The 24,308-nt window shown below is 34.0% G+C and overlaps 4 protein-coding genes across 4 annotated transcripts; 1 reads left to right on the top strand and 3 right to left on the bottom strand.

Moving 5' to 3' along the window:
- On the bottom strand, positions 1-844 carry HELRODRAFT_164890 (hypothetical protein; the record flags this gene model as incomplete). Its single annotated transcript, XM_009030829.1, has 2 exons — positions 1-167; positions 571-844. The coding sequence occupies 2 exons, from the start codon at positions 842-844 to the stop codon at positions 1-3; spliced, it is 441 nt and encodes a 146-aa protein (XP_009029077.1).
- A 445-nt stretch (positions 845-1,289) lies between these two features.
- HELRODRAFT_164889 (hypothetical protein) lies at positions 1,290-3,662 on the bottom strand (the record flags this gene model as incomplete). The annotated part of the gene is made up of 3 exons (XM_009030828.1): positions 1,290-1,694; positions 1,776-2,058; positions 2,209-3,662. 3 exons carry the CDS (start codon positions 3,660-3,662, stop codon positions 1,290-1,292), a joined length of 2,142 nt encoding a protein of 713 aa, XP_009029076.1.
- A 3,785-nt stretch (positions 3,663-7,447) lies between these two features.
- Positions 7,448-8,938, bottom strand: HELRODRAFT_164888 (hypothetical protein; the record flags this gene model as incomplete). Its single annotated transcript, XM_009030827.1, has 2 exons — positions 7,448-8,155; positions 8,222-8,938. 2 exons carry the CDS (start codon positions 8,936-8,938, stop codon positions 7,448-7,450), a joined length of 1,425 nt encoding a protein of 474 aa, XP_009029075.1.
- A 692-nt stretch (positions 8,939-9,630) lies between these two features.
- On the top strand, positions 9,631-22,427 carry HELRODRAFT_96068 (hypothetical protein). The gene is made up of 24 exons (XM_009030826.1): positions 9,631-9,762; positions 10,134-10,229; positions 10,332-10,479; positions 10,617-10,685; positions 10,822-10,973; positions 11,976-12,143; positions 12,284-12,435; positions 13,102-13,210; positions 13,601-13,846; positions 14,233-14,368; positions 14,796-14,899; positions 15,649-15,702; positions 15,985-16,170; positions 16,998-17,119; positions 17,233-17,376; positions 18,081-18,245; positions 18,531-18,626; positions 18,900-19,009; positions 19,172-19,250; positions 19,503-19,679; positions 19,886-20,003; positions 20,081-20,223; positions 20,411-21,214; positions 22,174-22,427. Exons 1-23 carry the CDS (start codon positions 9,679-9,681, stop codon positions 20,700-20,702), a joined length of 3,150 nt encoding a protein of 1,049 aa, XP_009029074.1. The 5' UTR covers positions 9,631-9,678; the 3' UTR covers positions 20,703-21,214; positions 22,174-22,427.
- The last annotated feature ends 1,881 nt before the right edge of the window (positions 22,428-24,308 follow it).

Below are 24,308 nucleotides of genomic sequence, written 5' to 3'. Positions count from 1 at the left end.
TTATATTGACACACTGATTTTTAACAGAATAAAACCAATGTGAGCTGATCTCCAGTCCTCTTCTTCTAATAATCTCTTTGTCTTATCTGTTAGACATTCTTTTGCCAAGTCTGCTTTTGCCTTTTCCGGCCCTCTTATCTGGAACTGTCTGCCTTCTTCTCTTACTTCTTCCAATCACCCGGGTTTTGAGAGGTCAATCTAGGAAGTTGGTTGAGCGACAGTATTTTGGCGCGTATAAAATGTTCAAAAATAGGTTGGGATTAAGGCTGGAGACAACAAACAAAAAGCCATTTATTTTTCAAATTGATGCATCGGAACCTAGGCCGCGGACTAAAAAAATAATTAAAAATAAAACAAAACAATTAAAGGTTGGAATACTAACACTAACGCTTTATTTTAATTGCATTTTTCGCAATATTAGGATTTAAAATCAAAGGCTAATGGTGGAATTGATGAACAACCTCTATGAAACCTTTCCCCACATCGATGCAAAGTGATCATGTTCCCCTTAACATCGGTGGTCAAAACGGCAGGGGCATACCAGATTTATCTCTATTTTTTTTGGCTTACCCTTCTGGTGGGTAACTTTTCTTCTAAACGGATGAAAAAGTTTGGAGGTGAATACTTTTGCCAATTCGGCACGTAAGTTTTCTTGTTTGTATGAACAACATGTGGGATTTAGCCCACAAGCTAATGATGATGCAAAAGCTATTGCTAGGGCCCCGCAATCATTCGAGCCGATTTGTTCCTGAACTTTGTGTAGATGCATGATTACATTCTTTTGTTCTAGAAGAATGAAATTTTTCATAATGGAACAAGTCACCCGTTCATCCTCTGGCAACATTTTTGTGGGTCTACTGTCATATATGTCAATTATATTTTGTTCAGAAAAAAATTGCTGACGGTAATCCAATGGTTTCCCCCTTTGTTTAATATTTGTATAAATTTTCCAAGTTGCTGTTTAACCCTATATGTGTTAGAAAGTCAGTGTCAGATAGTCCATCAATGTGGGGGTATTGCAAACTTAAAATAAACATGGCGAGATTGATGTGATCTGATGACAGCCAACTAGTGCCTTGTAGATCTGACCAAAATGAATTTAAAATTATTGGTTGTTGCTGTATATGAGTAACTGGTTTAGTGACAAGTGACTGGTTTTCCTGAATCTTGTCTTTAATTAAAATTAAGGGTTTTTTTGGGTTAGAGACATAAATTTCCTTTTTCCTCTGTTTCCTTTTTTTCCAAACTTCCAGATCTATTTTTCGTTTTTAAACAGTCTTTTTTGATTATCAGCAAATTCTGTGATCATCGCTAGGTGGATTTCCCTGGTATGTGATAACAAAATCATCTATTCTATTTAACTGTCTCGTCATTCTTATGTGCTTTAAATCCCATTGGCTCTTTTCCATAATGCCCTGTGTCCTATAGTCTTTTGTAATGTTTTGAGTATCTTTTAGGATCAATTCTAAATATATAGCGTTTTGATTTTTATAATTATCTGATGTGCCATGTCTCCCAAGATTACCGGTTAGTAAATTTGTCCAAAGAAGAGCACTGGGCAAAAGATCTTTCTTAAATGATGATAAAAATTCTGGGGAATAATACATATTTTTTTTAATTCCGGTGTCTGTTATTTTAGCAAGAGCCATATTGTTTTCGCATGCTTTCATAAAAGATCCAGGCTGGCAAACGTCCTTTAAAAAGAGTTAAATAAATTATATGTTAGAAAAATATAATGACATAAATTTAACAAATTAATACAATTTTAAACTTACATCTTCCGTTTCCGCCAATTCTGTAGTTGCTGTTGCTCCGTTTTCCTCTAAATCAAATTCGTTATCATTTATGGCTTGTTGGAGTTGAAGCAGATATTGTGTCACCTGTAGTCCTTCAAACTCACTCCCAAAAACTCCTTCCATTGATATTAAGATACTGTTCAGTGCGTTTATCATTGTGACATTAGCCACTTGTCCGAAGAGGTGCATTGCAAAGGTAAAATTTTTTGGAATGTTCTTTAAACATAATACCTTTGCGTTCTTCATAATGTGGCTCAGACATCTGTGTATGATTGGTGTTTGGAAGTCTTTAGTGTTTCCGTGACCAACCACTATCCTGTAGTATCTTTCCATAATTGATTCCAGTAGCTCTTAGCAGAATGTCCGAGCCAATGCTTGCAGCAAGACGATGGACCCATCACAAATAAAATACCGCGGGCTTACCCTACTACTTTTCCCAAACAATTTACAGTAGTCGCTGTACAGGAAGTTTAAAAATGACAAAATTGAGGCAGTTGAATGAAGGTTTGTCAGGTATGTAGCTACAGGAAACGGTGATCCTCCTTTCATCGAACTTCTGACAACCATTTCATAGATATGAAATGGATGTTTCCTTTTCTTTACAATACTTCCTGTTGCGTCTATGTACACCACATCATCGATGCATCGTTGATGTAAAATTTTTAAACTTTCTTTGGACCAGATCATGACACTGGGTGGTTCAGTGAAAATATATTGCAGACAGGCATAGCTTTGGTGTTGTTTTTCAAAATCTTCCTTCAATAATCTCAGACTTTCCATTTCGTTTGGATGCTTTCGTTTCGTTTTGTTGTACTGGCATACAATTTGCGAAAGGACCGCTACAGAAGGAGCATCATCTCTGTTGCCAGCTGCTCGTACTTCAGGGCACAACTCTTTAATGCAGTCTAGGTGTTTTTGGCGAGGAATAATATTTTTCATCGAAGAAGCAATTTTCCCTCTTTTACTCGCCCTAATCGGTCTAGCCATTATTTCCGACAATCTATGTATGCAAGTTATGCCAGAAAATTTCACATGAGCATCAAGAAGATCTTCGTCAGAAATACTTATTTTGAATGTTATGGGACACCCCGTGAATTTACAATATCCTTGAGCATTGAAAAGATAACCTTCGCGCCTAATAGAATCCACTTTCTTAACCCTATGCCACAAAAAGCATAAGCAGCAATATGGAATAAATTTTTTCAAATTTTTTGTCATTATATTAATCCAGTCTAAATTTTTAAACAAATGATTTTGTTGTGATTGCCGTAATAGTTGCCATTCAACAATTTCAAGTCTAAACGAAAATTCCGTTTTTTGTAAATTCTTGGTCCATATGTTGTTGGCTTCTAGTTCCTGGTCTGTGAAAGATGCCGAATCACTATCGCTGCAGGTATCATTATCTAATGCGGCAGGTTCGACATCGTAAACATTCAATGACTCATGCCGATCAACATTCATTTCAAAAACCATGTTGTCTTCTACCAAAGCAGTCACTTGAGAATGCGAGGGAACAATTTCTTCACCAACAGTAATAGTTGGTGTTATAGAAACTGTTGATAGTTCGACTTGTTCATATATTAAATCTGCACTGCATTTCAAAATTATATCGTCTTCATTCTGGATAAGATTAGACGTCAAGACATTATCAATTGTAGTTGTTTGAACCACGTTGTTCATTAATGTCTTACCCACTTTGTCTTCTACATTAACGTATTCTATTTTTTTTGAGCATAATTTATATCTGCAACAATGGTACAAATGTGTACAGTTTTTTTTAGTTCGAGCAATTGCTAGCCTCAAACAACATTCCTCCCAAACACGGTTGTTCTTCTCAGTTGAAAGTGCTGTATCTAATAAAACCATGTTTATTGTCTCTTCCACTTTCTGCAATTCTATCTTCCTGGTTGACTAATTTATTTAAATTGTTTATTAAAGCATTATGGTATCAATTTTTTTTTATAAAATAATGTAAATTTTAATAAAATTTTTACTAACGTTTTTAAACCCTTTAAAATAAACGGTATTCTTTTCCTTTCCCCCTTTCATTTTTTGATCGATTTCGTAGATTTAATGAATTTTCAAGTAGTTAAACAACTATGCAATAGCTTTATTCAAATAATAATAATAGTAATAATGAAAAAGTAATGTATTTATATAAAAACCTGAGAATAAAGTTCTTTGTCATATGCAAAAAAGTTCTTTGTCATTTGTCGATAAAGTTTTAACGATCAAAGTTTAACAAATAATTCTGTTAAAAATCCGTGTGTCAATATAACCGAGATATTTTAATAAAAATGTATTCTTGTATATGTCTATAATAAATATATATTTATTATTTTACTAGATTTTGAGATAATTTTGTTCTGTCGGCTGTGGCGATGATCTGCCTCATGTCCTATTATTGATTCAAAATATTACAAATAATTCTGTTAAAAATCAGTGTGTCAATATAACCGAGATATGTTAATGAAAATGTATTCTTGTATATGTCTAGAATAAAGATATATTTATTATTTTACTAGATTTTGAGATAATTTTGTTCTGTCGGCTGTGGCGATGATCAGCCTCATGCCCAATTATTGATCGAAAATATTACAAATAATTCTGTTAAAAATCAGTGTGTCAATATGACCGAGATATTTTAATGAAAATGTATTTTTGTATATGTCTAGAATAAAGATATTTCTATTTATTATTTTACTATATTTTGAGTTAACTTTGTTCTTGTACTTGTATATATATGTATCTTAAGATTATTAATTCGGAAAGTAAAGCGCTAATCAATTCCATGTCCAATATTGTTGAAAATTAAGTGAAAAATTTATTATGAACAACAATTAAAAATGATTACCAAAAATTTCAAAATATATTAAAATTATTAGAAATTAAATAGCATATATTAAGTCTAAATTAGATTATTAATTTGCAAAGTAAAGCGCTAATCAATATTTTATAGTATATATATATAGTATATATGATATACATTGCGTCTGATAGAATTTCCATATATTTGTTAGACTTTATTCAATGTTATCTTGCGTCGGATAGATTCAGACCAGCCTATCCCTCATCTGTCCAAGGTAAATACCTTAGTACATTTATTTTACTTCATCAGCAGTAAATACTGCTGCTTAAATGATAAATAATTACCAGATCAACGGTAAATAACGTGACTTAACAATTTTTTGCTTGGTCAACAGCAAGTTGCTCTACAAAATAAGTTACTAGATCCGCAGTAAGTAAATACAGTGTTTCTATTGGTAATACTATACTCAAAGACCAAAGTCAAGTAAAAATCTAGAACAGAATCTCGTTTGACAGCGTTTACTACTTTAAAGATATACATCGTTTCATAAATACAGTGTTATATTTATTTTTATTATTTAAGCTATAAAGAAGGTTAAATTTCAAAATTTGATAGTTTTTATACAATATTAAATCCAAGGAAAATCAGTCTGTTCAACCATGATTTTGGTCATTTGGAGACAATCCAACAAAATTAAAACTGTTTGAACTTCAAAATTTTTATTACTAAATAGCAAAATAATAAAAAAATAAAAGGAATAACAGTGCTGCTTTCATGTTATCATCACATATGTGCATTTTCCATACATCTGTTATTGAATTTTTTTGCATTGCTGGCTATACATATTTGGTGGCCTAGTAACCTCACGATTCACATGCAATCCACTCAATTTGTGGCATTGTTGGTCTATGACAATATGGAGGGTCTAATAAACCACATTCCGAGCGTCCATTTTTTAATGTCTGCCTGTTTTTATTTGTTTAGATTCGCCAATCCAAAAACTTTGAATTGTCTTTGTTGTGTTTGAGCCAGTCGTCCTGTCAACTGAAATTGCACATCTTCTGGCAACTGACTCTGTTCAGAAGCCTGGAAAATATAATCACAAATCACTGCATAAGTAGTAAGAGAGTTTTATTTCTTAAAAAGCTTTTTGTACTCCAATTGTTTAGCATACCTACACCTGCAAGGTCACACTGTTGTTCGTTTTACGCAAAGGTTTCCGTTGGCGAATTTGTCAAGGTAATCTTGAGCAAATTGTGAAGTCTCCAAAGTCATTTTCTGCGTGAGTTCCGTTATCAAAAAATTAAAATAAAATTTAAAATTATTGAATGAGTTTGGTAGAGATCACGAGCAAGTTATGTACAAGTACATGTAATGTGCTCTGAGAATGTCAACTGACCAATGTATTTACACTTGCCAAAGATTCACTTAATTTATCTAGACCGTGGCTCTAGCAATTTTTCAACACCTCAAGCAGCGTTATATACTGCAGATGGAGATCTATCCCTACTTTAATTTTAATGATGATCATTATAATTATTTCATATCAATCAAATGAAGAAATATGAGCTCTTATTGTAAATAAAATAAATTAATAAATCAAAAGTAACTTATGTTAATTAATCTTTTACTTGTTAAAATTGAATAATAAATAATAATGGATTATAGTAGTAGTAGTAGTAGTAATGCTGTTCTGGAAATTTATCCAGAGAGCATGCTGTCAGGCATGCTAGCACAGCCGATTCGTTGATTGGCAAAATTGAGAGGACCACATCTACCGGAATAGAATTATTCAAATTGTAAGAAATAAAATCGAGTTTCAAGAAGATTTGTTGTACACGACTTTCCTTTAACAAAACCATGTTGTTGATTCAATACTATATTATTTCTAGAAACTTAGTCTTCTACTTATTCACGCATAATACTTTTCATTATTTTGCATGGAACCGACGTCAAAGAAACTGGGCGATAATTTGTTGGTACCGTTTTGTCGCCTTTTTTGTAGATCGGTGTAACGTTTGCTGATCTGAATTGAAGTGGAAGCTGGCTGGTAGCCAATGAAGCTTGGAATATCAAAGCAATAGGTACAGCAAAGGCTTCTGCACAATTTTTTAACAAGGCTGGATGGAATTTGTCAACACCACAAGATTTGTTTGGATCAAGCTTTTTGATTTTATCCAAAACCATGTCATAACTGAAATCATCTGGCATCATATCTATAAACTGTTCACACTTACTTTTTTTAATCTTAAAAATTGGAATGTCAGAATCGTGTTCAACAACAAAAACTTTCTGGAACGCTGCATTCATAAGATTCACAATTTTATCTGGATCGTAACTTATTTTGCCACTAGGTTTCCTCAAAGACTTTACTGACTCCCTCACTGTTTTTTAATTGTTCAAATACTTGAGGAGAATTTTAGAATTATTTTTAGCTCGTTCTACTAGTGTTACCTCATAACGAAGACGTGCTTTGTCGATTTCAGTCTTAACAAATTTACAAAAATCCTTATATTCGTTACGTAAGTTAGTATCATTCCATCTACGTATGTTATTTTTGTATTTTAGACACTTTTTTTCTGATAAGTGATTTCAGATGTGAATTTATCCATGGAACTGTTTTATTACTGCTCATTGTTGCATTAACTATAGGCACAAAAAGATTGCACACTTCATTTGTGTAATAAATAAGCTCATCATACATTTCCTGTGGAGTCATATTTTCAAATCCACATATGGATATCACACGAGAAATTTTTTCAAAGTTTCCTTTACTGTATAAAAATTTGTATCTGTGCCTTTGTGAATCCGAAATGACATTTCTCAATAGAAAATCAAAGGACTAAATCAAGTGACCTTGACTGATATTGCCAAGGACAAAAATTGGATCCACAGAGCATATGTTACCCGATTCTTTTGTGAAAATCAAATCCAAAATATTCTCTGTCACACCGCTGGATTTTTGAAATGTTGGTACATCGACATGTTGATAGAAGAATGTCTCACTGATTATATCGCTGAATTTATGTTCAATGCCACTAACATTTTTTATTGAAACAATTGATCCATTTGACCAACCTATAAATGGGAAATTAAAATCTCCCATTTTTAGGACATCTTTAAAACCTTTTCCGTTAACATAACTTTTAGCCTGTTTTAAAACTAGTTCGAGATCATCCATATCCACAAAATAATCTGGTCTATAGATACAGCCAATTAAATATTTACCATTTTCAAAATAAATTACTGCCCACACTTGTTCAACATTGCTTCTACTAAAAACACCATCTGTGACCTCATATGAATTAAAAGGTGAGTTGATAAACAAACACATTCCACCACCACAGCGTCCGTCATTTCTATCTTTTCTATACACTTTAAAGTTGTTTATGTTAACGATTGGGCTGTCTTTAAACCATGTTTCACTAACACCAATAATTGATGGATGATGCGTCTCAATAACAACTCTAAATTTGTCCATTTTATTATCCAGTGAAGTAGCATTGAAATACATGCAGTGTAGCGTTTTGTGTCTGTTTGAAAAAGTGCTCTATCACGGGTTAAATTTAAGTTAATGTCATTTGATAAATCTTTGTACTTGATTTCCACGGATGACATATCGAAAGGGCGAGTCCGCACCAAGTTCTGCATTTAAACTGTTTCGATGTTGCCTTAATTTATAGTCCAGTTGTCTCTCAGCTTCTGTCAAATCTGGAGATATATAGACAGATTTGAATCCTTCAACGTCTCTGAATTTTTTGGCAGCAAGGAGAACTGGATTTCTCAGACTTGCATCTGTCAAATCAACCAGTAATGGACTTGGTTTAGTTGTATCCTTTGATCTTAATCTTTTTGAGTATGCCGCCTTAATATTTACTTTATCTACCACCTTCATTATTTTTTTGGTTTTCGCTTCATCTTCAGTTCTTTTATCTGTTGGATTTGGAGCAGAAGACTCTGGTACCCCGTAGATAATGATGTTTTTCTTTCTCTTCTCCCTCTCTTGTAATTCACTAATAGTGGTGTTAGCCATCATTAGCTGTTCTACTGGATTTTTAGCATTTTTCGTACCCCTGGTGACAACATCAACCCATGATTGGGTATTAACATTGAGTTTAGCTGCTTCTTTCTTCGTTGACTCAAGATCATGCTTCAATGTTACAATTTCTAGTAAATTTTCTTTATCCTTTGCTTCTAGCTGTTTTACCCTATCTGCCAAGGACAGAAGAAGGTGGAAAATTTTTCCGCACCATTCATGCAACTTCTTAGCAGGTTCGCCAGCTGTGTTCCCCAACTTCGGCCATTTTTCCTCTTGCAAAAATTCAAGGTCCATAACGGAGCCATAAGGCAAAAACTAAAATTTTTCCAATCTGATTTCCAAACGAAAATGCTTTATTCTAACAAAAATTAAAATTTTTTCTAAAAAAAAAATCAAAATTTTTAGCTAATTAACTCAAAATTAAACTTTTAAAAACGATTGAAAGAAAATAAGCAAGACGTGCGAGAAGCTAGCCACGAAAAAAAATTAGTGATAATTAAATTAAATTAATTTTGGTATAAAAATTCACACAGAGGTGGTCAAGCACCAGGAAAAGAAACTGACCTCTTCTGACCAACACCGACCCTTGGTGTTTGTGACTGGCACCAACCAACTTATAAAAATCACGTAATCAGTAATTTAGTTATTTTTTTTGTTTTTTTAAATTTAAATTTCAATATTGAGTTTTTCCAAACGCAGCTTAAGTTCAAGCTCGAGTGTGATCACAAATTATAACATTAATTATTCTTAGAAAACTATAATTATGATGCTGTTTCAAAAGTAACAAATTAATTGTAAAGTAATAAACAATTAATTAAAAAATAAATTACTTCCATTAATTTTATTAAATCATATAACATATAGATTGAATTAAACTTCACTGACTTGTTATAATATAATTTTAAACCAAACTAAATTCCTTAAAAAAAGAAATGATCCATATTCACAATTAGATTACTACTGGAAGAAGCAGGAAGGAGATGTCGACCCACTCGTACAGCATCTGGGATGACGAGGATTACGACTCCACCGACATGTCATTCCAGTTCCTCCTCCCCTCTGGTTTCCTAGTTGACATGAAGGTCCAGAAAAATGCTACAATAGCAGCTGTTAAAAGGGTATTTGTTTATTTTATTTTTTTTCCATCTATTATTTGTTTCATGATTTATTTAAATGGTTTTTTACTTATTTGTAATGAATTACTTATGTGTAATTGTACAATGGAGTGATGATTTTTCGACCACCTGTATTTAAGTGCTTGGCGATAATTGCTGATTTCAAATGTTGTGTGAAGTGAAGTTGTCATGGAGATTAAATTGGATTGTTCATAAGAACCGTAAATCTTTCTACACCTGGCAGTGGCAATAACAATGATGACAATAACAATGGTGATAGTAGCAATAGTGATAGTAAACTAGATAGTAATGCTGTTCATAAACAGAGCAGTGATGAACTGTGAACTATGAACTTTGAATGATGAACTTTGCAGGACTTGTGGAGAGAAATGAAGACGCATCCATACTACGGTTACCTGGGCAGTTTGGAATGTTATTATTTCATCTGCATTGATGAAACATCCAATAAGGTTTAGTAATAATTTATAATTATGTTTAGTTCGTGATTATGGTTAAATTTAGTCGTGATATAAAAGTGTAGTTGATTCAAGTTACGATTTGTTCATTTGCAGATTGAAATAACAGATGAAACTCGCCGCCTGTGTGACGTCAGACCCTTCTATCCCATGTTCAAACTGGAGAAGTTGAATGATCAGGTGGCCGGCACTGAAAATTTTGAACGTGTGTTGGATGCCAGGATCACGGTCCTTATTGGCAAGAGTTGGTTTATATGCATATTTGTTCAAACGTTTTTCCAGATTCTAAATATTTGTAGCAGTGAGTTATGTGCTTCCAGTTCCGGTTGTTATGTGTTGGATATAAAATAAGACATCTGCATTTTTTAAACTTTGACGAAGGTTTGAAAGATTTGGATGAGATAACAGAGCCAGAGGTGGTTGAGTTCCGAAGTAAGATGAGCAGCATGTGTTACAGCATCATGATGGAGAATAAGAAACAAGTACTTCAGCAGTTTGTGCTTACGTTAACGATTTTCCTCCTTATTGCATCAACTTTTAACCACATTTAGCTTTATATTATCATTATTGAACGCGTTTGATGGAGATGTTGAACTGCTGCAGGACTGGCTCGAGCAGGTGACCAGGTACCACCCGCCGGATTTGGTTCCCGTTAATAAGCTGCCGGATCTCATTGAAGATATACTCGCACAGAACAAAGAAATAATCGTGGTTTCCGTGCACGTTGAGGATGAAGAAGTCTGTGGTTGAAAGTTATTTAGTATAACTTAAAATTAACTTGCATCGTTTTAGTCCAATAAAGTTTCATTAAAGAGCAATACTATTGTCTTTCAGTCACTCAATGAATCACTGAATGTCATTGAATTAACAATCCATTTGAAATGAGTTGCACTTACTTGAGAAACGTTATACCTGTTTATAAATTAACATGCTCTAAAAATTTAACTTTATAACAATATTCAACTGTACTGTTAAATTATAAAATTAAAAATCTAAAAAAATACTTGATTTGAGAGCATTCAAGAACAGACAACGCGTGCATATGCTCATTTGTATGCTTTTCGTTGAAATTTCTCCATTAAGCATCAAATGGTTTACAAAAGTTGTAAGTTTAGTTTTAACATTCATGTGGCACATGACATTCTTGTAAACTCAGTAAATTTGCACTAATAGATTAACTGAATCGCTTTTTGTAATTTTTTTTGGAATTAGCATAATTTTTTCAAACTAAGACTTTTTTAAGTTCTGTTCAATATATGAATTTGCTTTAGACTGATTTTCTCATTTATAACTTCTTGCAACCTACTGGTAGGTAATCTTTTAAAATATGCTAGCTGCCTTTAAGATGATTGTGAATTATCTAGTGTTTTTTCGTAAATTTTTTACTTTCCGCATACATATTTTCTTATTTACATTGTGAAGTTTTGTTCTCGATTATTTGTTTTTTTGGATGTTGCATATTTATTTTACTGGCATTAAATGTTTTTAGACAGTTTAACACCACGTTTCTTAAAAACATTTCGTAGTTATTGAAACTTTTTTGATATTTTTACGAAGATGTTTCAGCGTTCACAATTTTCCCAACCTAACTCACTTACTAATTCTATTGACCATGCCAGTATAATTATCTCTGCTTGCTTTCGCTTTCCTTTGCAGTCATGCTCACCTTTCTTTCGTTGCCATTACTTTCATTCTTATAGTTACATCCCAATTATCGATTGCACCCAGCACGTCTCAAAGACCTCGAAAATAAGAGTGAAATACAACATAACGCCGAAGCAACTGATCGACACATTTTTCGAGAAGAAGAGCAAGCAGAACTTGAATTGGAGTGCAGGCGATTACGTCCTGAAGGTTCTCGGACTGCAAGAATATCTGCTGGGCGACTATCCACTCCACCAGTTTGCGGTTTGCAGTTTTATCAGCTAGATGGCACTATTTCATTGTAATGCTGACTTTTGGAATATTTTTTTCGCGCACAATTTTTTCAGTTTTTCAATTGTTATTCAGATTCTAAGTTTAAAGAAATGTCATTTTTCATTTAACAGCACATAAGAAGTTCACTAATTAAAGAAACTGTACCTGAGTTGGTTTTGGTTCATTACCAGTCCATCCCTCGTGAGTCTTATCCCAATTGTCTGCTTTTCATCAGACTTATCTGCATTTGTTCATCCTTTTCATTCGTTCATCCTTTTCATTCGTTCATCACCTTCATTTCTTCATCACATTCATTCGTCCGTACTCTTCATTCGTTCGTCCTCTTCATTTGTTCACCCTTTTCATTCGTTCATCCTTTTCATTCGTTCATTACCTTCCTTCGTTCATCACCTTCATTCGTTCATCCTCTCTTTATTTGTTCATTCTCCTCATTTGTTCTTCCTCTTTATGGTGACGTTTTGAACGTCTGGTTAAGTTGTGTCTTCCTTGAACGGTGAAAACATGCAATCAGACACCATGAAATCAGACATCATGCAATGTAGAGCTGATGCTACATATGCTGATGACACTCGGTATAACGGACCGCATAAATGCATTCCAACCAACGCAGTGGCAAAGTGAAGCAGATCTCGTTTTAAGAAACCATTTCATCTAAGATGTTTAAGATGCCAAAGATTGTTTTCTATTGAAATGAGATTTTGTTTTCATGTTGTTGTTACAACACTATCAAAGTATTTTTAGTTGTTTTATTGACGCAGTCATGTTCTTCATTTTGCTACTTAATGCACTAAATTGATACTTTTGCGTCCTACCTCGGGCGAACTGGGTCTCTGGACGCTAAACGAAGATAGATAGATTGATTGATTAAATTGATACATTCAGTTCCGAACAGCACAATCGAGTACAGGCCTCGCAATGCTTTGAAAAGTGAGCTGATGAAGAGGCTACACGAGGGGACCAGTGTCTTCGACATCAGTGACAAGTTCTCATTAATGTTGAGTTCCTCGATCAACATCAACCTGCCTGATCATTCCTATGTATGACTTTCACTCATTAAAACTTTTCATATACCAGTATTGTTCTTTATTTCAATGCATTTAAACATGGTAAGGTAACAAATAAAATGATTTGTTAATTTTTATTTCATGCTCTTTGTGTAATCAGTCGGTTAGAAGCCATTCAGAACGGTTGTACACCTATATATGAACGATTATGGCGGCGTGATGGCTCAATGGTTAAAGGCGCCTGGATCTGCTGTTGCAATGACTGGATTCAAATGCAGACATCCCCGCCTATCACATGCAATGTGTGTGATGCGTGGCTTTTACGCATATTCATATACGCTGTGCCGTTTGTCGTTGAAACCTCCGAAGCAGGTGCACAAGAGAGATTGACCTTTAACCTTATACCTTTAAACGAACAAACAGGTTGTTGTACGAGCGTGCATATACCACGGTGCCGACAACTTGTGTGGCGTGGTTGTGTCGAAGGAGAGGCCGGTGCAGAACAGGGCGTGCTCCTTCAACAACGAACTCTTCACGTTCGACATCGAGATGAGGAACATTCCGCGCATGGCTCGCGTTTGCTTCCTCCTCTACACGCACAACGACAAACGACAGCCCAAACAAAGCAAAAATTCGTCAGACTCCAACAAAAGGATCTACAAGAAAAAGGTAGACCTTCATTCATTCGAACATTCACACAAATACTCGTTGTACCGACGTCGTTTTATTACTTTCGTCAAAATGAATGCATTTTTAAGTGGCAACTGACGCAGCAAATTTTGTTGCGTTGTATTTTAGGGCATGGCACAAAATGTTGCATTTCTGAGTGATTTCGTCATGACTAAATGAACTTGACTTTCTTTCATCCTACCCTTGTTTGGACAAACTCACATGACACAAAATCTTCTGTCGATGCGTTCTATTCGACGCTTCTCTTAACATGGTGCCGGAAACTCACGCAATGATGCATTCACTATCGCTGCCTCCAATTAAATTAATTAATTAATTAATGCTAATTACTTAATTAACGTGTCAATAAATGAACGAACGACCAGGATATGATTCCTCTAGCTTGGGCCAACCTGCCGATCTACGACTACAGGGGCATGTTGCGGGTTGGTGACTGCAAGCTGATGATGTGGCCGGTCACTGACGATGATGCACTCACTGATGAGTTACTCAATTCCATCGGTAACTTGTTGCCTGCGATGTTTTCCATATCACTTGCTCTTATTATTCCTCGCCATTCGTCATCATTCGTCATCATTCATGAAAGAGTGAGAGTTTAGTAGTTGGTAATTGGCTGTTAGACTTGGTTGATGGGCTGATTATATAATTGCTTAGTTCATTGAATACAAATGACTTAATTAATTAATTAATTAATTGGTTAGTTTTTTGATTGCAGATTTATGTGGAAAAAGGTTTCATTTGAATTTTTTTTTGTGAAGATTACTTTTGTTGATGACAATGACAGTTAAAATGACTATGACAATGAATATATATGATAATTATATTTATTTCCAATATGCTTATTTTTGGAAACGCATAAGTACAATAATAGAGGTGAAATTTGAAATATTTTAAAATTGTCATCAATGATGTACAAACTGACTGGTAGGAACGGTAGCGATGAACACATCGAACGAGGACGCGGCCAGTCTGAACATCATCATCTCCAGGTTCACCAAACTGGGATCCGTCTACTTCCCACCTTTCGACAAGGTTTCATCATTTTTCTTTATCCCTTGTTTCATTTTTTCATTTTTTGTTTCATCTTCAATGAATTGAAGAATGTAAAATTTTTTAAAACGTTTAATTAAGTTAAATTTTTGTACGTTTTTCAATGACGCATATTTGACTACTTGAGAATGCGCAAAATATTTTGAGGAGGTGGTGGAAAGATTTTTTTTTATATTTGATCGACTCGACGCACTTTGAAATTTTATTCATGATTGCTTGCGTGGTTGAGTGACTTTTGCGCCGATTGTTTCAAAAGTCAGCTTGCAGTCGAGAGGCTGTTGAATCGAGGTTCTTGTTCAATGACCTTGTGTTTTTTACTGATAATTACACGCAGTCATGAGACGTAAGACCTCCTGCTAAATAAATACATCTTATGAATTATAGAAGAAAATGCTATCCTTTGAAGCATTTCTGTATTTATGCGGCAATATGAAGCAACATTATAGAGCTTGCATGTGCACGGAGTGAAAGATTAAGTGCGAAACAAACATGGAAAGTTCATTATTAAAAAATCAAATCAAATTTAAGAATTTTGAAATTTCATTAATTTATAAGTCTGGGTGTGGTTTTTTCAATTTCTAATTAATAATATAATAACAATAATGATGGTAATAAGTGATAGTGATATAAAATAAAATGTGAATCGCTATGAGGTTCACCTTGCATTATAAATTAGTAGGACGAGAACATTCGACGCATCATAATGATGTCAATTAAAACGCAAATGACAGGTCTTGGAAACTGCTGCCCACGCCATGACGGACTCTCTGAAGAAGAATCTCCCGGTAACCCTTGTTCTCACTATGCGAGAAATTATTGCAAAAATATTAACGATGATTTTTATTGTCGCAGAATTTTTTAAACATTATCATTATTACGAATAACGTATGTGAATATTGCGGCTATGAAAGAACTTTCCGTTATTTTTTTTTTTAATAAAATCTTCCTGGTTTTATTTTTACAATGTTCTTGGTGGCCTGGTTTTATTTTACAATGTTCTTGGTGGCCTGGTTTTATTTTACAATGTTTTTGGTGGTTATGCGCTGCTGTTGAATGAACTTACGCAGGCGGCCTCGAAAGAGCAGTTGGCACTTTTCGAGAAGTTGTTGGACAGGGATGCATTGCATCCGATGTGTGAGCAGGACATGGAGCTGATCTGGAACATGAGGCAGGATTGCAGGGATCACTTCCCACACGCACTCCCAAAACTTTTGACTTGTGTCAAGTGGAATAATTACCTGGAAGTTTCCGCTGTAAGCTTTTGTTTTATGTTGTTCTTTTTGTAACATTTTCAAAAAAATGTGTTTTTGTTGAATGTGCCCTGGTTATTTTTACAGTAAACAGTTTTTTATTTCTTTGCGTTCGTAAATTGTGCAAACTTTGAGAAATGAACCTGATGTATCTTAACATCAAGCACAATGCATATCCATGATCGATCCCAATCTGAAAACTTCAAGTTTCAAGCTAAATTTTACGTTTTTTTGGTAATAAATATTTTGTAGGATGAAGCTGGAACTTATTTTATTCACAATGTATGCTGTGCTGTATGGATCGTGCTCGTTCGCAGGTCGTGCTGCAAATATTTTGGCCTTTCTGACAAAATCATCTCAACGAGTTTTGTTTTTTATCATACATTTAAGCAACCTATCCGAAAGCCTGCTTGAGCAATTTTATTCAAGGTCTTTTTTGGCTTTGTGGAATGGAGACTAATGACATTAGGCAATAATTTTAAAACTTAGCTTATGATTAAATTTTACTGCTGGATTTACCTTACAGATCTCGTAACAACTTGGAAATTAATATGAGTTTGCAACTTCAAGCAATCAAATGTTTCAAGGGAATCTCACATGCTTTTATGTATTAGTTGTTTTTAGAAGGAAATTGTGAAACGTAAGCGGCTTCAAATCAAGAATGACTGAAATTTTTCAAGTTTTGTCTCTGTAAATAATTTCGATTTTCTCCAATAACTAAATATCGAACAATGTTGATTGATCGTAAGAATCACACGCATGTATAAAATATCACCATTAACTTTAACTAATTTTTGCAACTAACAAACAAACAACTGAAATCTCTGCAGATGCATGCTCTTCTTCAGATATGGAGCCCCCTGGAACCTACTGACGCCTTGGAACTTCTCGATTTTCAATATGCTGATCAGTATGTTCGAAGTTTCGCTGTCCGCTGCCTTAAGAACATGAGGTCCGTGTTTGTTCAATTGACACGATGACTTCATTACAAATAAATATGGATGATTTATGAATAAACTTATCATTTTTTTTATATAAGGGTTATAAATCTTTTAACCTTTCAAGTGACTCGCAGTTGTGTTTGTATCTCCTGCAATTGGTTCAAGTGCTCAAATACGAATCCTACCTGGATTGCGACCTGATACAGTTCCTTCTGAAGAGAGCCCTGAAAAATAACAAGATCGGACATAACTTCTTCTGGCTGCTCAGGTTAACAATTAAATATTCAGAGGATGGTGATAATATTCAGAGGATGGTGATAATATTCAGAGGATGGTTATAATATTCAGAGGATGGTGATAATATTCAGAGGATGGTGATAATATTCAGAGGGTAATGATGATGGTGATGATAGGGAATAATTCATTGCAAACGAACTGATTAATTTATTCGATGCGATGAAATGGCGTCCATTGAGGTTCAGGGTGGGAATATTTTTGAGACCCTTATCGTGTCGTCTTGTCATTGTACTGACTCACTCTTATTTAATATATAAATTTAATAAATGTAAACTAATTACTTTCCGGAACTGAATTCTGTAAATCTGTTTTAATTACACATATAAGTTAATATATGAACAATAACTAAAATGCACTAAAATTAACTTTATGTGATAATCTAATGACAAAAAATGAGATTGTCTGAATAGATTAGAATACCAAATTCATGAATGCAGGTGAGGAGAATGAGTAAATTTATGTAAAAAAATTTTAAAATTGTGTGAAAGAATCATGGAGGCGATTTTGGTTAATATCAGATGTACGGCACACATCTGACCTATTGACTGTCATTTTGTGGGAGTCAACCCTAGATAAGCATTTATTGCTAGGCTGACTCTTTCACTTTTTTGTGAATAAAATAAAATAGATTAAAAAAATAGTATTACAATCGTGAGCATCATCTTTGCAACGCAGGTCGGAAATGCACATCCCATCAGTCTCCGTCAGGTTCGGATTGATCCTGGAGGCTTACTGTTACGGAAACATTTATTCACTGGCCGAACTACACAGGGAGGTCGATGCACTTTACAATCTCAGACAGCTCAGCGATCACATCAAGGTTGGACAGTCCAGATTTCTGTTCCTTCTTATTGGTTGTCATTTATAAATTTAATTTAATTTAGCTAATATATACACTTAGTTTCTGAATAATTCATGTTGAATTTTTTTGATCAACTTAAGTTTGGTAGGCCAACAAAATTAGTTTGGAAACAGTTGATTTCTGTTCTCCAACTATTTCAATTCCAACAACAATAATGCACTAGAAATTCAAACCTCCCAACGACAATGGTATAAGTAATAAAATTGTGGAAACCTTCTTTTCAAGGCGTGTGGTTCATCGGGTCTCTCCATCGACAAATTGAGAGCGGAAATGACGAAAGGTCTCGATAAGAAGTACAAGGAAGCCCTCACCGCCCTCAGCTGTCCGCTCAACCCCAGCGTCAAACTCAAATGCGTCAGGTGGTTCAGTTTTGTTTTTTCTTCGTTATTTTTTTTTTCCAGAGCAAAATTTACGTTTGATGGAGCGTAATAAGAAAGTTGGACTGAATGATCTTCCAATGATCCAATTAACGAGCAATTTTGTTTCTTTGTTTAAAGTTATTTGGAGTCAGTTACATCTGTCCTTTGCAGGCGTTGTTGATCTGTTTAATTCATTTATAATTTTCGTACACAATTAGAATATTGTGATATTTTTTTCTTTTTCAATCAACTGTTTACATTTCTGCCTGAAAGACTTGACAAATGCAAATGTATGGATTCTAAAATGAAACCCTTGTGGATGGTCTGGGAGAATAATGAGAAATGTGGCAATGACATGTTCCTCATGTTCAAGAAGGGAGATGGTTCGTTTCGTTCGTTTGTTTGGGATCATCATTTCCTGCACAATTTATTCAATTAGATCGATCACAGATTAATAGATTTATTTCATTGGTTAATTGTAGCCGTTAGATTAGACTAGATTAATTCAACATGTAAAGTATTTTACAACTGCATCATTTTTCCAGATCTGAGACAGGATATGCTGACCTTGCAAATATTGAAAATAATGGACAATATATGGCAAAAAGCTGGTCTCGATCTCAGGTTTGATCATTCATTTTTTGTCGATTCCTCGTTTGTTGCTTTCAACGCCGACTGAAAAGGAGAATTGAATTTTTATTTAGTATTTGAACAAGTATTTTGTTTGTTGATCATTCTAGTGACAAACTTCCGGTACTTTGTTTTAATTTTTTAAGATGTAATTACTTGAATGGGCAATTTACAAAAAGACAGATGATCTAAAATGTGCTTGTTTCTACATAATGTCTCTTATAGATAATTACTTTGAACACCCAGATTGCTCGTTTATAACGTCTTGCCGTCTGGTCAGAAGGAAGGTCTGATTGAAGTGGTTACAGACTCGAGGACGTTGGCGGAAATCCAACTGGAGTTCACCGACATAACGCTGGTGGCTGGCTTCAACAAGAAGTGCATCTACCAGTACTTGCAGAAACATAACAGCGATCCTAAGAGGTCGGCTTCTTAATTAAATGCATATTTTTTGAACGTTCATCACACCACTGAGGTTATTTATTATCATTGCTCCGACTAAGCACATTTCTCCAAACAATTTTTGCCTGTTTGATAGTAATGCGTTGTGAAGAATTTTAAATTTTCATTTCATGTAACTGAAAATTTTTTTTAACTAACGTAAAAAATTTGATTTGAAACTGGAGCAGTTTCGACAAAGCCATGGATGTTTTCACGAGGTCCTGCGCGGGTTACAGCGTGGCTACCTACGTGCTGGGAGTGGCCGACAGACATTCGGACAACATCATGATCAGGAAAGATGGACAGGTTGGTTGCTTCCAGAACAATTGATCAAATGTTTCATCGTCTTCAAAGTTACTATAACTTTTGAAACAATTTTGTAGTTATTCCACATCGATTTTGGTCACATCCTTGGAAACTTCAAAAGCAAATTGGGTGTGCGAAGAGAAAGATGTCCATTTGTCTTGACCGCTGACTTTGTTTACGTCATCAAGAAGGGACAAGAAAAAAACGATTTCTTTAAAAAGTTCCGCTTTTTTTTCACCAGTTTTTGTATGTAGTTTTGCGATAAAGAAATATATTTCACTAATTGAAGTTTATATTTTACCAAGTTCTCTAATGTTTCTCTAAGTTTGTTTTATATTGCTTAAAATCGCAATTGTTTATCAAAGGTGCTAACATTAGTGGTCAAAAATGTGATTTGTTTTTTTTAGATTTGAAAAATTATGCCAAGAGGCATTCCAGACGTTAAGGAGGTATGGCAAGTTTTTGATCGTGCTCTTCATGATGATGATGAACACCGGCATCCCGGAAGTTTCCTGCCTCAAGGATATCGAGTACCTGAAGGAAACCCTCGTCCCACACAAAACTGATGAGGAGGCCAAGGAACATTTCAAATCCAAGTTCACAGAGGCCCTGAAGAACAGCTGGAAAACAAGTTTGAACATGGCCTGCCATAACCTGCGGGTCAAGAAAGGTCAAGAAAGTCAAAATCAAAATAAATAAACAATAAAAAATTATCTATCATGTTTGCAGCAGTGTAATTTGTAAATATTTTATTTAATTATTTTAAGTTAATTTATAATTTTGTGGTTTCTGATTGTTAAGTGTCTGTTTTGTTTTAATAATTTGTTGAAAAACTGCTCAATTAAAAATGTTATGCGCTTCTTTAGTGATCATGCCATTTTCATTCCAATGAAACATCCTTTAATTTACTATATAATTTGTTCGGGACCTTTGATTTCCTCTGCTTATCTGATCCTGTATGCCTGTAGCAAGTAAGATGTTCTTCTTTTCAGTTTAAATGTTTTTTTTTATGATCACTCACTCGTGCCTTTACGCGAAAGATATTTTTTAGTTAATTATGTACGTTCGTTTGTGTGCGTTTGTATGTGTGTGCATGAATTAACAAGACACCGATTGTACGTTAGTAATGTGTAGGTGGCGTGTAATGTGTCTTCATATGGTCTTAGATGTAAATATATATATATTTATTATATATATATATATATATATATTATTTATATATATATTATATATATATAATTATGATTAAAGGCGTTAATATATATATATATATATATATATATATATGTGTGTGTGTATATATATATATATATATATGTGTGTGTGTGTGTGTGTGTGTGTGTGTGTGTGTGTGTGTGTGTGTGTGTGTGTGTGTGTGTGTGTGTGTGTGTGTGTGTGTGTGTGTGTGTGTGTGTGTGTGTGTAAACACTCAGATGTACAGTTGTTTAGGAAAGTCACAGCATTTTCTGCGGTACTTAATTTTTCTTTTTTCAAGCTCTCTTACTATGTATTTCAGTTGATTATTAAGTTTATTTAAGCCATACACAAAACTAGTAAATTTAGAAATCGACTTTACCGAGATGACACACAAAGAGATACAAAAGAACTCACAAAAACACTTTAATTCACACAAAGAGAAACAAAGAACTCGTAAAAACTTTATAAACATAGAAACAAAGTGACAGTAACTTATATATGGACATAAATAGCACGAATGGAAATAGGAATTTCCGAAAATAGATTTTCTGTTTTAAATATGCACACTAATTTTGTTTATGAGTTAAATTAACTTAATAATCAACTGAAATTCATCGTAAGAAAGATTGACAAATTAAATAGAAAATTAAGCAACGCTGATAATGCTGTGATTTTCATATATATATATATATATATATATATATATATATATATATATATATATATATATATATATATATATATATATATTCGGAATCGAAATATGGCCTTATTTGCAGCATGAATTCGAAAAATAAGTTTATTTTGAATTTTAATAAACTAAACGTTCACCAAAAAACTTTAGTGAGAAAAATCGAAAAAACGAACTACAAACATATTAACGCCAAACATTCGGTAGAATTTATAGAATATTGTAAAAAATATATATATATATATATATATATATATATATAATGCGTAGAGTGCTGCACAAATAAATGATGATTGACTCCAGTTGAAGCGTTGCGTTTTTTCGTTCACTGGCGATGGCGTTTTCCTTCGTTTATTTTTTTTACATCGATCATTCTTAGTTTAATTTTTTAATTTTTGTCAATTTGAATACTTGAGGGTTTCAATAGTTATTTCAACCATTATTGTTTATAATTTAATTTTTCTAGCTGCACTTCACTATTTAACAGTGTAGAAACTTTTTCGAGTATTTTTTTTTAAAACTGATTTTTAGACGAAGTTGTTTGAAGTGAATTTGATTCATAAAATTAAAATAGCGATCAGTTAGTTCGTGACGTAACTTCTGGTCAACGATCATTTCATTGACCTGCTCAGTTCATGCCCTTCCAACTCCCACCATCTTCATCGTCTCCCTTCCTTCCTCCAATGTCTACTGCCTTCAAGATCGTTTTCAATTTGTGTTTTGATTATTTTCTTGTCAACACAAGCGATGTAATTGAAAAGCTTTCAGTGCCCATGATCTGTTTCGCCCACGTTGCACGTTCAATTACCACGATCATCCTGCATTCTCTGGTGGGGTCCATTCATCAAGCAACTGCAAATAATTAAATTCGGTGAATTCAAAAAAAATCGTATTAATATAATGATACATTTAATGTATTTAATGATACATTTTGTCGTGTTAATTATTAATTAACGGATTGAGTGAATGAATGATTGGACGATGAATAAATGATTGGTTGATTGAATGATGGAATGAATGAAGTAATGAATGAATGAATGTGGCTGGTCATATGAAAATAAAAAAATTACAAACGACAATAGAAGCAAATGACTGAAATGTGAACTACAATTTCAATGGCAGATAATGTTCAATGGCCATCCTCCTTTCCAATCCAAACTTCAAATGTACTTTCGATCACTTGAGAGCACGTCATCCATTGTTGACCACAGTTGACCAGGCAATTAGTCGCAACGATATTTCCTTTCTTTGAAACTGAACAAGATACAAAAATTCGAAAAGCACAAAAATTTTGAAAAAAATGTTGTGATGCTTCAAAGACGCACACAAATGAGATGCATCAGTCAGATGCCATATCACATAACTATGCAATCTCCACGTAGTTGACATACCAACGGTCACCGAGTTAGCTCAGTCGGTAAAAATGCCATGATTCGCGATGGCACGGTTTGAACAGCGTCTGTCCGAAACTCAAACACCATCACACGTGTATGACGCGGTGCAATTTGTGCATGCATACATGATGTGTCCTGTGGTATGGGCGGTACAGCCTCTGAGGCAAGAAGGTTTAAAATATAAGTATAGAATGACAGAGCATGTAATCACGAAGCAGTCTGCGTTTGACAAAACTGCATACATTATGAAGAATAAAAAAGTATTCCTAGGCACCTCCACCCGTAAGTGACGTCACTCATCAATTTCAATTATGACTAATGTTAATGGTATTATAATTATCTAGTCATCGGTTTGGTTTGAAACCTTCGGTTATATTTACTTTTCTTTTTTTTATTTTTCAAATATCATTTTACAATTTTCTTTACCTTTCTATGTGCATTTTCAATAATTTTTATTGTTTTTATTTTCATTTTCGCATTATTCTTTTGTTTTTAAAATATTTTTATTGCTTAAATATCTTGCCTATTGTGCAAATCTTTGCGTCTGTCAGCGTATAATTTTTATCTAGAAAAAAAGACACAAATGGCAGTTTTTCAATATTGCAGCAATTTTGTTATCAGTGAGTTATCAATGAGATTTTGTTGTCAGAGTGCTTGCAAGGCAGAAGTTTTTGGTTCTACCTACCGTTACCGATCTAAGCAACATTCGATATGCTGATGCCTAAATGTTTAATCTTCCATGATGAATAATAAATTATTTATTAGATTTTTATTGCATTCGCAACATCAAATGAATTTTTATAAAAAAATTTTATTCAACACATTTTCAAAATAGCTGTAATAAATTTTTTAATTTTTCCTAATAATTATGTGAAATCATAATTGTACCGGAGATATTTTAATTAGCGCCATGCATCCGCTTGATTGAAACATATCGGTGTTGTTACTTACCTCATTAGGATTCGACGGAGCTGCGTGTGGTTTCGACTTTTGATGTGCGCTTCTTACTTCANNCTCGCCCCC

The sequence above is a fragment of the Helobdella robusta genome (assembly GCF_000326865.2).
Source record: "Helobdella robusta unplaced genomic scaffold HELROscaffold_7, whole genome shotgun sequence".
NCBI classification, from domain to species: Eukaryota; Metazoa; Annelida; class Clitellata; order Rhynchobdellida; family Glossiphoniidae; genus Helobdella; species Helobdella robusta.
The sequence above is the reverse complement of the archived record's forward strand: the minus strand, read 5'-3'. Positions and strand labels throughout refer to the sequence as shown.